This window comes from Pyrus communis, chromosome 11 (genome assembly GCF_963583255.1).
Source record: "Pyrus communis chromosome 11, drPyrComm1.1, whole genome shotgun sequence".
Classification (NCBI taxonomy): Eukaryota; Viridiplantae; Streptophyta; class Magnoliopsida; order Rosales; family Rosaceae; genus Pyrus; species Pyrus communis.
Genome location: NC_084813.1, coordinates 17,031,903 through 17,045,100, shown reverse-complemented (window position 1 = coordinate 17,045,100; position 13,198 = coordinate 17,031,903). Strand labels below are relative to the sequence as shown.

General features: G+C 37.5%; 2 protein-coding genes across 2 annotated transcripts; one reads left to right on the top strand and one right to left on the bottom strand.

Moving 5' to 3' along the window:
• The first annotated feature begins 267 nt into the window (after positions 1–267).
• Positions 268–2,391, top strand: LOC137749244 (cytochrome b561 domain-containing protein At2g30890-like). Its single transcript, XM_068489348.1, has 4 exons — positions 268–510; positions 593–757; positions 1,319–1,467; positions 1,765–2,391. The coding sequence occupies exons 1-4, from the start codon at positions 379–381 to the stop codon at positions 2,075–2,077; spliced, it is 759 nt and encodes a 252-aa protein (XP_068345449.1). The 5' UTR covers positions 268–378; the 3' UTR covers positions 2,078–2,391.
• A 1,171-nt stretch (positions 2,392–3,562) lies between these two features.
• LOC137709328 (uncharacterized) lies at positions 3,563–6,070 on the bottom strand. Its single transcript, XM_068448413.1, has 3 exons — positions 5,799–6,070; positions 4,100–4,174; positions 3,563–3,992 (listed from the first exon to the last, which is right to left on the bottom strand). Exons 1-3 carry the CDS (start codon positions 5,980–5,982, stop codon positions 3,697–3,699), a joined length of 555 nt encoding a protein of 184 aa, XP_068304514.1. The 5' UTR covers positions 5,983–6,070; the 3' UTR covers positions 3,563–3,696.
• Between the last annotated feature and the right edge of the window lie 7,128 nt (positions 6,071–13,198).

The following is a 13,198-nucleotide window of genomic DNA, read 5'->3' as shown; positions in this document are numbered from 1 at the left end:
TCTCTTACCTTCCACTTTCTTTTCTTACCCTTTTTCACTTAGACCATCAACATCCATGCAATTCCCATCCATATTTCTATTACATCAAAGAATCCCACTTTGCATTCTTTTAAGCCGAATGAAACAGATGAAAGAATAAACTCACGAACTTTTTATGCATCTTTCTAGATCAATTTGTTCTCTTGCATTTTGACATGTCTGTTTTTTTTTTTTTTTTTTGGAAGTGGGGTATGAAGGAGAGAAAGAGGCACTCAAGGCTGTGAAGCACTAGACCATATTGCCTGCAACTGACATCCAAAGCTTCACCGCAATACAAAGCTTTTCCAAATACCTTTAAGTTTAGGGTTTGTTTTCTTAATTTTTCGTAGAGAAAGCAAGATGGGGTTTCAGCAGAAATTGGGTTTCTTCTGCATTCGCTTAAGTTTTCTTCTTTTCCTTGTTTCGCCGCTCGTAAGCTCGTCCCAAGAACACATGAAAGGTGCAGGCAGTGACAATGACAACATTCATAAGGTAATACTCCATTTCATGCCACCTTTTTTTGTGAAGGAATTGAAATGCTCATAGCTCAGATTTTGGGGCATGATTTTTACAGCAGATGAGTCACAAACTGTCATCGGAAATCAGACTCCACGGGTTTCTTCTTTGGGCTTCAATGGGGTTCTTGATGCCTGTTGGAATACTTGCTATCAGAATGTCACACGGAGAGGAATGTGGAAGAAGGCTCAGAATTCTTTTCTATGTTCATGGCTTATCAGAGGTAAGTTCATCTATTAATTACTGTTATATTATCATCCTCCTCTCCAATAATCTAGATTGACATTGATTTAGACTATTCAATAGTTTTAGAATTCTTTCACTTAAAAACGATTAATATTGCAAGCGGTGAATTGTCGTAACAAATAGGGTCTTTCTCTTTAATCTAGTGTTTCGCAGGTTCAAACTCTTCTATCTTTATAATATTAATAAACAAATAAAAAGACTACATTATTTATGCTACTAGCTTAATTTATTAGGGTCAGATGCTCCACTTCTTTGACTTACAAAGATGGTTAGAGGAAATAAAAATAAAAATATGTTTTCTTTAAAGGAGATTATGATTAATGCTTAGAGAGCAAGAGAGGAGTGTGATTATAATTTTCTGGGTCACTAAAAACTCAAAGATTCGGACTTTTTTTTAAAATTAACTTAATTAACACATGTGTGTAGAACATAATTAGTGTTAGGTGCTGCATTCCCTAATCATATGTAGTGGCTTTTGATACAATTAATTACCAAATGACTTTGATTAGTTCATGCTTAATTAGTTTTTGTTCAACAGATGCTCTCTGTCCTTCTTGCAACAGCAGGAGCAGTGATGTCCTTCAGAAACTTCAACAACTCCTTCAACAATAAACACCAAAGGGTTGGGATAGGCTTATATGGCCTAATATGGTTGCAAGCCCTAATTGGGTTTGTAAGGCCACAGAGGTAAACTACCAAGTCCAAATGTCCTTAACAAAACATAATAAAATTAGTAAATTTTTCTTTCGGGTGCTATGAATTGTGGTTGTCGATAGAGCAAAACTATGCATACGCAGGTCAGGTTAGTTGGCGAGAATGGTTTGTCCACTCTTTTGAGTCAGAGTTTGCTCTCCATTTTGTAGTTTAAAGTAGTTTAGAATGTCACTTATCAAAAAAATGTAGAAGTGTTCAATAAATGTGTGGGAGAAAACAAAAGGCGAAATGATTTCGATTATGAATTGAATCTTTTTATCGTCTAAACAGGGGATCCAAGGGAAGAAGCATATGGTTTTCTGTACATTGGATACTTGGAACTGCAGTGTCTCTGCTTGGGGTTCTCAACATATACACAGGACTACAAGCCTACCATGAGAAGACCTCAAAAGGCATAAAGCTTTGGACCATAATTTTCACTGCTCAAGTCAGTGCCATCACCTTCTTCTACCTCTTCCAAGACAAATGGTTGTACATCCAAAAGCAAGGAGTGCTTCTGGGCAATGAACCAATACGGCCCACTGCAGATCAAGAGCTTTTGCCAATTGAAAAGCAAAAGCAGTCAGTGACTGATTCTAGCTGAGAAGGCAAATGACCAAATGGCTGGCTAGTTTTTAACTAACATGGAATTTCTCTTTTTTTTTTCCTTTCCTTTTTCTTTGCTTTTCCTCAGTCCCTTTCTCTCCCCTGTACTCCTCCCGTTGGATTGAATAGATCGAAAGGAGAATCGATGGACAAACAAAGGAAGGAGTGCAGAAGGAGAAAACAGGATTTGCGGGAATCATTTTCACTTCTTCTCTAGGAATAGTAGGTGTTTATAGCATGTGAAACATATTCACGTTGGATGTTGGGACTTGGGATGAAGATTTCTTCCAATAAGAGCTACTGATGTTTTTGCTGGTATATTTTGAAATTATCTTGTAATCAATGTTTTAAAAGGCGCGTCTAGGCGTTCTATGAGGCTGGGCTTGAGGGTTGCCATCTTTGTTTTGAGGGAGTAGGCGGAAGGCGCCGCCGGAGCCACCTAGGCACGCCTCAGGGGAAATTTTTTTATTTTTTTTACTCCCAAACCCAAATTTTGGATAGGGTTTTAACTACTTCATACCTCTTCCTTACATTATCATCTCTTTGCCTTGTTTTTTGATTTTTATTTTTTTATATAAAGGATGTGTGTGCCGTCTGCATGCATTGTTATATGTGTGCTCATTGTGCTTTTCATCCTCTATTATATATATAATATAATATATGTATATATATATGTGTGTATATGTATTTATAATATATGTGTGTGCTCAGGGATTATTGATTAATAATCTTTTTTTTTTAATATAATATATGTGTACGCTCAATGTATATAAAAAATTTAGGTCCCGTGAGGCTTCGCCTCACGCCTCACACCTAGGCTGGGCTATCCCTCGGACGCCTTGCCCACACCTCACGCTTTTAATACATTGCTTATAATACACACCAATAACTGAAGTTTGTAACTAGGACTCCGCCTAAGATTTGGAGCTTCTATGACTACATTTTTACAAAGTGAGTAAAGGAATGCAATTTTAAGAAGTTGGTGTACCCTTGCAATATAGGTTAAGTCCTCCTACCTCTGTCATTCTAGTATACATACTCTCTCCATATGGTTTATTGATTATTCATCCTCAATTGAATATGTTTGCACTATCTTTCTACCTCTGTCATTCTAGTATACATACTCTCTCCATATGGTTTATTGATCATTCATTCTCAATTGAATATGTTTTCACTATCTTTCTTCTACTTATCCATCACTTGATGCATGAGATGTTTCAAAACCAAATTGGACAGCTATTTAACTAACTTTTCTTTTGTATGTCATGTACGACTTGTGCAAGAGAAGAATGGAGAGTTGAGAGCTCAATGGGTTTGCAAAAGGAGAATGAAGATGTTATCCACAATTGGGTTTGAGTCCCCCCTTATATCGCTCGTATCATAATAGCTTTTGAATAAAGTCTGCCTCAAAGAGCTTTTGGATCGTCAAAACAAAATGGTTTTGATTCTATGGTCTAGATACCATTCTTAACTTCAAGTGAAAAGCATGCGATTTGCAGATCGAAGCAGTTTATATATGATCTTTACAAAATTTCCATGTAAAAGACAAAAAATGAAGCACTGGATCTCCAAATTTAATTAGTAAACCGAATTTCTCTATATTCAGTAGTATATATGTCATGGGAAAAGCTGTACATAACCTGTTGATATGGCAATTCCTAATATTACAAGAGGTGGAACAAGTACAAATGCTCCAATGGTGGCAAAGAAAACTGAATCATTCCTCTTCGATACTTCATTTAAGTAAGCCTGTCGTTTGATATTTCGCTTCTGAGAGATGGTTAAAACCTTGGCACTCGCCATTTTAAAGTTTTTACCAAGTGGAATGATGAAATCGCCGTCTCTGTCCTCAACCAACTGTGCTAGCTGCTGACGGATTGTAAGTTTCCGAGAGTTACCATCGCTGACATAACCTGGCAATCAAATATGTATCTCTAAGCATTCTTAACCTTCAAAATTTCTGATCAACATATAGTGTCTTGATATGTCTGATTCAGTATATGGACAGAATTTTGCATACCACCGTCAACTGATGAGCTAGTAGAGGTAAGTTGCTCCAAAAGATCCAGCTGCGTGCGAGCAGATGATGATGATCCTATAGAAAGAAAAAAAAAAAAAGCATATCGGAAGTGTTTCAAGCATTTTTGGTTTATCAAGTGAAGTTAATATACTCTAAATTCATGCCGAGCTTCTAGCATCACTAGTTTTCAGGTCACCAATGCCAAAATAAAATCAAGTGCAGAATAAAAGGTCCTGGCAAGTGGCAACCAGAAGTTGAAGAGCAAGACACATCTAGTTCTTTTGACCTCTTGCACTCCCCGCGTATGGAATTGTCTCCATTATTATCAATTTACTATACAAAGGAGAATCGAATGACAAAATTAAACAGTGGAGTGCAAAAGGTCAGAAGGGGAGTGCGGAAATCAGTTTCTGTTAAAAAAAATACAGTGACATGAGAAGCCGTAAATAGAATGTTAGTGGCATGCTAAATTCTTTGATTTTCCTCTCTTATTGCTAAAGTAGTAATGTTGAATCTGTTGTGATTGGCTCATATTTTGGGCTGACAACAATGAAGTGACCCGTGTGCTTTCGGTGGTGGATGAAGTGTGGCATTTATTTAATGCTACCAAAGGAAATGGCAGCATCCATTTGTGACTGTGTGTTTGCTAGCATGCAATTGTGCATGCTTCTCTTCTATAAATTAAACGGCAAATGGAGAAAAGGGTTGTATGTTACGTATGCTAGGTGTTGATTATGTCATGATTATGTGATGTGAACTTAAAGACTTTTTGGTCTTGGTTGTTGGCATAGTTGCTAGTGTATGCCTATAACTAGATGCAATATTTGTGCATTTAGTATGCTTTGAAAAGTGGGAGGGTAAGCAGAAACATCCAAGGGGGAGAGCATTCGGCTCTCCCATGGCAAAGGTTGAACATGAGTTGAGAGAAAATCAAGAGAGTTAGAGTGAAAAGTCTCTGGTGAAAGAACTCTTGGGGTAGAGTGAGGCTATTGGGAAAATTCTTTGAGTGGGTGTACAAGGGATTGGGAATGTGTTATGTCGATTTAACTCATGTGTAACTTGTACTGTTATTCTTATTGTGAAGAGCAATATCTCTCTAGGATGTAGGAAGGATTTTGCCAAACCTTGTAAATCTCTCGATGTCTTAATTTCTTGTATTTTATTCTGTTCAACTATGAATTTGTATTTTAGTGAGGTTGTAATATGAATCTCGTTCCGCATTGACCAAACGGGCCAAAGCACAACAGAATCAAATGGTTATATAGCTGACAGTGAACAAGCTGTGACTGGATTGTTTATAAGCAGAAAGTGAAAAGCTGATTGTTTAGAAGTGCTTAGAGGAAGGCCACTAACAATATCCTCTAGTGTTCATGCTACACTCATAAGCTTAATTAAATCAAATAGTAATGCTAAGTGTTTAAAGATGACAAAATACTGGCTTCTTTATAGTACAGTACAGACATAAGTGCTTTTATCTGTAACAAAAAAAAAAAGTGCTTTTTCTAAAGCTGAAATTTACTTTGTACCAGAAACGATGACAGGTATCCATAATATCCCCAAAAATCCAAACTTCTTATTCAATATTTTCAAAGAAAAAGGTTAGAATTTCAAATTAATGAAAATAATGAAGAGGCATGCGTTAACGAACCCAGATTACAGAAGAAGAACCAAACCGATGATACGCTAACGAAAAGCTTACCGGAGAAAGAAGCAGGAGGGTCTTCCTCTTTAATCCAACTCTCAGTTCCGTCTGACGACTGAGCTGCATGTGTTCTAAAAGGATACAACTTGAGATGATGTTTGTGCTTTGGGTTTAGAAATGGAGGAGGAGGAGGACTAAAAGACGACGAAAATGAAGCAGCAGCAGTTAAATTCAGGGCCATAATTTTATGAGATTTGTTTGTGTGAGTTTACAAGGTTCTTCATTGGCCATGGAGCCTTCGAGGATTGCCTCCTGTCGCATTACACCCACACCTCATTTTATTATTTATATGGACGAAAATAAATGCGGGAAATTGCTCCTCCACATATCGACACATATGTTGTATTCCACTTGGACATGTTTTTTGACCATGGAAAATTAAACAAATATTTGTGAGAAAAAATGAAGGAGGATCCTTGCGGGATTCTCTTTGTGAGGATTTCGGAGATCCTCCAATCATATCTTTTCATCGTGCATTGTGTGATCAGTTTTCGTCAGGTACTATTTATATTCAATTTTAAATAAAAAAAATTTATAATGATTTCTAGGTTAAAACCTAAATTTTCTGGGCTAAAAATTTTAGATTTTAGGCCAAGAGTTGGAGATGGTCTAAGACCAAACCTAACTCTGGGCTAAATGCTATTTTTTAGGTTTCATTCTCCCCCCAAACCCAACCCAACCCATGTTAAATGCATGGGTAAAAAACGGGCCGATCAACCCTAGAAGAGAGATGTCCCGTCCCTTCTTTATGCACATCCATATACATAGCCAGACACAAAGGTGTACAATCCAGTCATGCGGTTCTTTAAGTTCATTCACTGTAGGTTCTCTTATTTGCTCTAGTGGCTGGCAAACGCCAACCGAGAGGGGAGAACGAATGGCTCAAGAATCGACTGGTTCCGAGCGGACTCGTGGAGCTGCTATTTGGATTATCGTAGAATAAGAAGAGCCGTCTTAGGAAATTACTTAACTTAAAAGACAGATGCCACCGCTACGAGGCGAGGGAGTAACTTGTCTGGTCTTGCGGTGCACTCACTCCCGGCTGTGCGAGAAAGATGAATAGTCAATCTATGCCACTAGCTCCAGTCTCATAGCTTATTCCACCTATATCTTCTTTTCCGAAAGCCCTTCTTTGAGTTTTATAAAGTGGAAAAGCTTATTCCTTCGATCATGAAGTTATTAATGCACCACCCACAGCTCCATATCCTAGGAATTTGGAATAGAATAAGCTGTTGGGAAGAGAATACCAAGAATACTCTATTTGGAGAGCACATGCGAACAATTCAATGAGGGGTGCTGCTACGTGTGGAAGTGAACCGATCTAGTTTTTGTAGTCTTTTGCTTGCCTCTGGAAACCCCAAATGCAAGAAAGGGGCGGGCATGAGCCTTCTTCATTCACTGATCTAAAAGTTAAAAGTCAAACAAAGGCCAAATTCCCCCCAGGATTTAGCCCAGAAAATAATGTGGGCACCACCAGCGGGACTCCACCCACATGGTCATGTCTCCCAAGACTTATTGATACCAATGGCTAAAATAATTAAAAAAAATTCTTTAACTCAAAATTCACCCAATTTTAGTGATTTTTTAATATTTATCGGAATTTAAATATTTTTAGGTTAAAATTTACACAAAATTAAATTATGATAGTGTAAATAATTTTTTTTAAATTACTTTAAAAGAAAAAATTAGTCTAAATTTATTCTTTAATAATCTCAAGCTAAAAAATTTAGGCCAAAAGGGTTGGACTAGAAAAGCTGTTTCTGAGCTAAAACCTAAATTTTATGGGCTAAAAATTTTAGGTTTTAGCCCAAAGGTTGGAGATGGTTTAACCAAACCTAACCCTGGGCTAAAAACTAAATTTTAGCTTCCCATCTCCCCCTTCCCCCCAAACCCAATCCAACCCAAGCTAAAAGTGTGGGCTAAAAGCTAAAACTTAAAAGAGCGCTAAGACCAAACCCAACCATGTGCTAAAAGCTAAATTTTAGCACCCCCTCCCCCCCTCCTCCCAAAAAAAAACTCAACCCAAGCTAAAAGTGTGGGCTAAAAGTTAAAACTCAAAAGAGAGCTAAATACCACCCAGGATTTAGCCCAAACGTGCGTGGACTCGCCAAAACCCAGCCTAGTCTCAGCCCGTGGACGAGCCCATTTTCCCTATGTGAGCCCAAGCCTTCAACGCCCGACATGGTGGGACCCACTATCAGGGCCGCTGTCGGCCACCATTAGGAGCCCAACAACTGCTATATTTGGACCGTTGGTTGATCTAACGATCCAGATTCAAATTTTATTTTATAAAAAAAATCTAATTTTAAAATACATTGAATCCAACGGCTGAGATCGAATATAATCAAATATAACGGTAAAAAAAAAGATCTAACGGTTGAAATTTAAATTCAACGGATAAAATAATTAAAAAAAAATTATTTAACTCAAAATTCACCAAAAAACTTTATAAATACCTATGTATTTGTTCTAACATCCACACAAAACTCACTTTTCTCCTACAATTCTTCCAATTTTTCTTTCTACCATTTCTTCACATTTTCAAAATTTTCAAGATGGCAAGAGAGCATATTAGAGGTCATAATTGGACCTGTGAGGAAGATGTTGTTTTATGCTTGGCATGGGTTTCTATTAGCGAAGATGGTGCAGTTGGCACAAATCAAAATAAAAAGGTTTTGTGGGACAAAATCGTTGATTAGTTCCATGAAAACTGCAACGGCGGTGGGAAAGAAGGTGGTGGTGTTTACGATCGGTGGAAGGTTATAAACAAAGCATGCACTTTATGGAAGGGAAGCTTGGAGAAAACCGTGGTTGGCATGGCTAGTGGAAGGAGTGCCACAGAAATTGTGAGTTTTTTTGTTGATATTTTATTTGTCATGTACATAATATTATTTTGAAACTAATTGCTTTTATGTATTTTTTGCATAGGGTGACAAAGCAATGTCAATTTACAAGACAAGAGTAACACCAATAAATCAACATTTTGAGTTGCATCATGTTTGAGAGGTCCTCAAGGATTGTCCAAGGTGGGGTACCGATGCGGACCAACAATGGGGAAGATTATTTCAATGTGAAGCTGCACCAACAAATGATGGAGATGAAGGTATCAATGAAGGTGTCAATGAAAGTGTCCATGAATTAACCCCAACTTCTTCTTTTGCAAGGCCCCCAGGAAAGAGATAAGCAAAAGGAAGCAAAGAGAAAAGGGAAGTCCCAAGATCCGATGAGTGCACACATTGCTACCGGATTTGCAAGATTGAGCGAAAGCCATAGCTCTCAGCAAGAAGAAGCGGCTCGAATGCGTTTGGCCATGAAAAAAGAAGGGGATAGTGAGCAAGAGAGGTTCGAAATTAATTTCATATGATGGAGGACCTCAACAAATACACTCCATAGAGGAAGAAGTTCTTATATGGTAAGCAAAAGGAAATTTTGCGAAAGTATGCCACAAGGAGTTTATTTCAAGATGATGATTCATCTCAAGGTTATATCCCAAGTCCACCACCAAGTCAAGATGGTGGATATCATTATTAAGTTTATGTAGTTTATGAATTATCAATTGTATTAAGTTTTTGTGGTTTATGAATTGTCGTTTGTATTAAGTTTATATAGTTTATTAATTGTCGTGTGTATTAAATTTATGGCTTATTAATTATTGTTTTCTATTAATCTAGATACCTTCAATAACTATTGTACTTATTATTGCACACTTTGATGTACAATAGATGCCTTTAATAATTCAAACGGCATTTAATAATTTTGACAACGTACTAGACAAAAGACTTTGCACAAGAAGACACTTCAATTTATTACTAGAAAATACCAACATAATACACTTAAAATTATTACATAAAATAACAACACAACACACTTAAATTTAACACAAGAACACATTAATACACCAACATCATCAACATTCACCTTCTCGGCGCCATATACGCTCAACCAAATCCTTGCGGAGTGTGTCATGACCTTGAGGAGCTTGAATTCTATTTAAACGTCTGATATACTCACTCAATGTGACTCTATCCTGTCGAGTCTCATATGTGGTTGCAGCGAGATATTCAACATCTCTTGCCATAACTCTTGCATTGTTGGTTGGTCATCATCCACATCTTCGTCTGAATCATCTTCAATTTCGATGTACTCGTCTTCCACAATCATGTTGTGCAAAATTATGCACGTCATCATGATTGAATGGAGGTCTTAGGTATGCCATAATCATGCAGCCCTTTTAACAATGGCCCATCGAGCTTGTAAGATCCCGAACATTATTTCCACATCCTTCCTGTAAGACTCTTGCCTCTGCGAAAATAATTTCTTCTTCGCACTAACGAGATGAGAATAACTTTTGACAAAGGTAGACCAACTAGGATAAATATCATTAGCTAGGTAGTAACCTAGCTCATACCTATTACCATTTACCTTGTACCTCCATTCTGGTGCCCATCTATTGACAACATCATCGAACAAAGGAGAATACCAAAAAACGTTGATATCGTTGTTTGATCTAGGAGCACCGAAGAATGCATGCCAAATCCATATGTCGTAAGACGCCACATCCTCGAGCACAATGGTTGGCTTGTTATGACGGCCCTTGAATTGGCCAGCCCAAATCCATGTTTCAGTTTCATGTGTGTAGGTTTGTGTTTCATGCGTTTCATGTGTTTTGTATATATTTGGTATATGTTCATATGTGTTATGTGTTTCACATGTGTTCTATGTGTGCTTCATCTCTATCATGTGCTTTGTATGTCCTTCACATGTGTATATGCTTCACATGTGTTTTGTATGTCCTTCACATATGTTCTCTGTGTCTTGTGTGTTTCATGTATTTTGTGTTTATACATCTCTATCATGATTTTCATATTCTTCCATAGTGTTTCATGAGTTTCATGTATCAATTTAGTGATTTTTCAATATTTATCGGAATTTAAATATTTTTAGATAAACATGTTCATAAAATTAATTTACGATAATCTACATATATATATATATATTAGAAGTTAATTTAAGAAAAAAAAAATTAGCCTAAGTTCATTCTTTAATAATCCGGGGCTAAAATTTTAGGTTAGAAGGGTTGGAGCAGAAAAACTGTGTCTGGGCTAAAACCTAAATTTTCTGGGCTAAAAATTTTAGGTTTTATCCTAAGGGTTGGAGATGGTAGATAATATCGTTTATTAAAAAAAAAAACAATAATTTGACAACTAATTTAATCACATTATTATCTGTGTTACATCCCACATCACCCAGGGAAGTGGATCCTGTAAAACGTATATGTATATTCCTATCTCTACCTAGGACGAGGCATTTTGGGAGCTCACTGGCTTCGGGTTCCGTAGGAACTCCGAAGTTAAGCGAGTTTGCGCGAGTTTGCGTGAGAGCAATCCCAAGATAGGTGACCCATTGGGAAGTTCTCGTGTGAGTTCCTAGAAACAAAACTGTGAGGGCATGGTCGGGGCCCAAAGCGGACAATATCGTGCTACGGTGGAGTTGAGCCCAGGATGTGGTGGGGGCCCGGGCTGGGATGTGACAATTTAGTATCAGAGCCAATCCCTGGCCTGATTTGTGCCGACGAGGACGTCGGGCCCCTAAGGGGGGTGGATTGTTACATCCCACATTGCTCAAGGGAGTGGATCATGTAAGCCTTATATGTATATTTGTTGATGTATAATTCCTTCCTAATGCTAGAATATATTTAGTATAATGGCACAAGCAAGGGTGTCGAATCCGCAGGGACTAATTGGACCTATGTAACTACTTGTTTTGCAAGAACTCTAAGAAATGAATCAAACTAAACAAACTAGGCAGATTTGGAAATGAATCAAACTAAACAAACTAGGCAGATTTGGAAATGAATCAAACTAGTCTAAATAGACAGATTTGTTGTTGTAACTTGAAAGCATGAGAAAAATGAAGTAAACACAAATAAATGAATCAACAACTAATGTAATGGGATAGTATCAATGGAAATGAAGCTAGGGATTCGGTTTCACCATTGCTCAACTAAGTCCATGTTTGTCAAGTTAGTTTATACTCATTCATCTACCTATTTCTTGAGTTTGTTTCACTTGGATATGATCAACCATATGATGTGTGGATTTGATCAAATGTCTCTAATCATAAACCTAATTGTGATGTGCAACTTTGGTTCATAATCAAGATTATGTAATGTACAAGAAACTTTCATAAAACCAAAGGGAATAACTCGGCAGGATGTGTGCTAAACACTCCCTTCATTCATTCACATATCTACCAAGATTATGCATGATGTGTGTCTTAATCTTGGCTACACAACTTAGTGATTAATTCAAATGATGATCAAACATTAAAATCAACATACTAAGTCACCATTAAATCAGAGAATGAAACAAGAAATAGATGGACAAACTGAGCATTCTAACTTAATTACATGGCAAACTTTGCAAGGTTACATCGAATCCCTAGAGGAGGATTAGTTACACTTCATGTTTACAAAGATTTAACATAAAAATAAATAACATGAGTGAACATAAGATTAAGAAGGAGAAACCCTTGAAGCAAAACTGATGTTGAAGTCCTTGAAGAGTTCCTTGGTGTTGCTTCTCCAAATGTGGTGCGGATGAAGGTAGAATGGCTTGGTTGAATGGTTTCTGCCCTTGGGACAGAAAATGGACAGAGAATGGAGTGAAATGGGAGAGGTTATGGGTGTGTGGAAGAGAATGGATAGTTTCTGTGAGATGGAGAGAGTATCGAATGCAATGGGATGGAGAGGGAGAATGAGAGTGAAATGATGGACAGAAAATGGAGCCAATAGAGTGTGTGTAATGGAATGGTTGAAGAAGAAAACTTGCGGACCTTTCTTATGTCCAATGAGACTTGTTTTATCAAAAAGAATGTGTCTCCAACAATCAGATTGGATCTTGCATTTGTTTAACTCAGATGGCTGAGCATAAATCAGATGGAATGATGGGTTTCTGAGGTAGTGGACGCATGGCATGGACAATGTCTGCAAGCATGTGGTTTGTTTAATCAAAATGCATGTGCCCTTGCTGCAACAAGTGAGTGGAACCTGCAAAGGTGAATTGGAGCACCAGAAAATGTTTATACAAATCTGGAAATGGGAAGAACACACGGCATGGACAAAGGGATGAGTTGGATTTCTGAAATGATGGCTGCAAGGAGTTACTTGTTTAATCACAATGCATGTGAATTTCTGTAAAGATGAAGTGTAGAAATGTAATGGAGTGCACGGAATGGATGTTTGTGATTGTTGGTGTCAAAATGGCTGAAATGAATTAAGTGATGGAAATGGGATTGTGAGGAATCTGATTTGGTGCTAGAATTGCATCAAATGATGGGATGATATGGGAACACACGGCCAAGGTTGTGACATGCATGTGAATGCATGTTTTGATGTT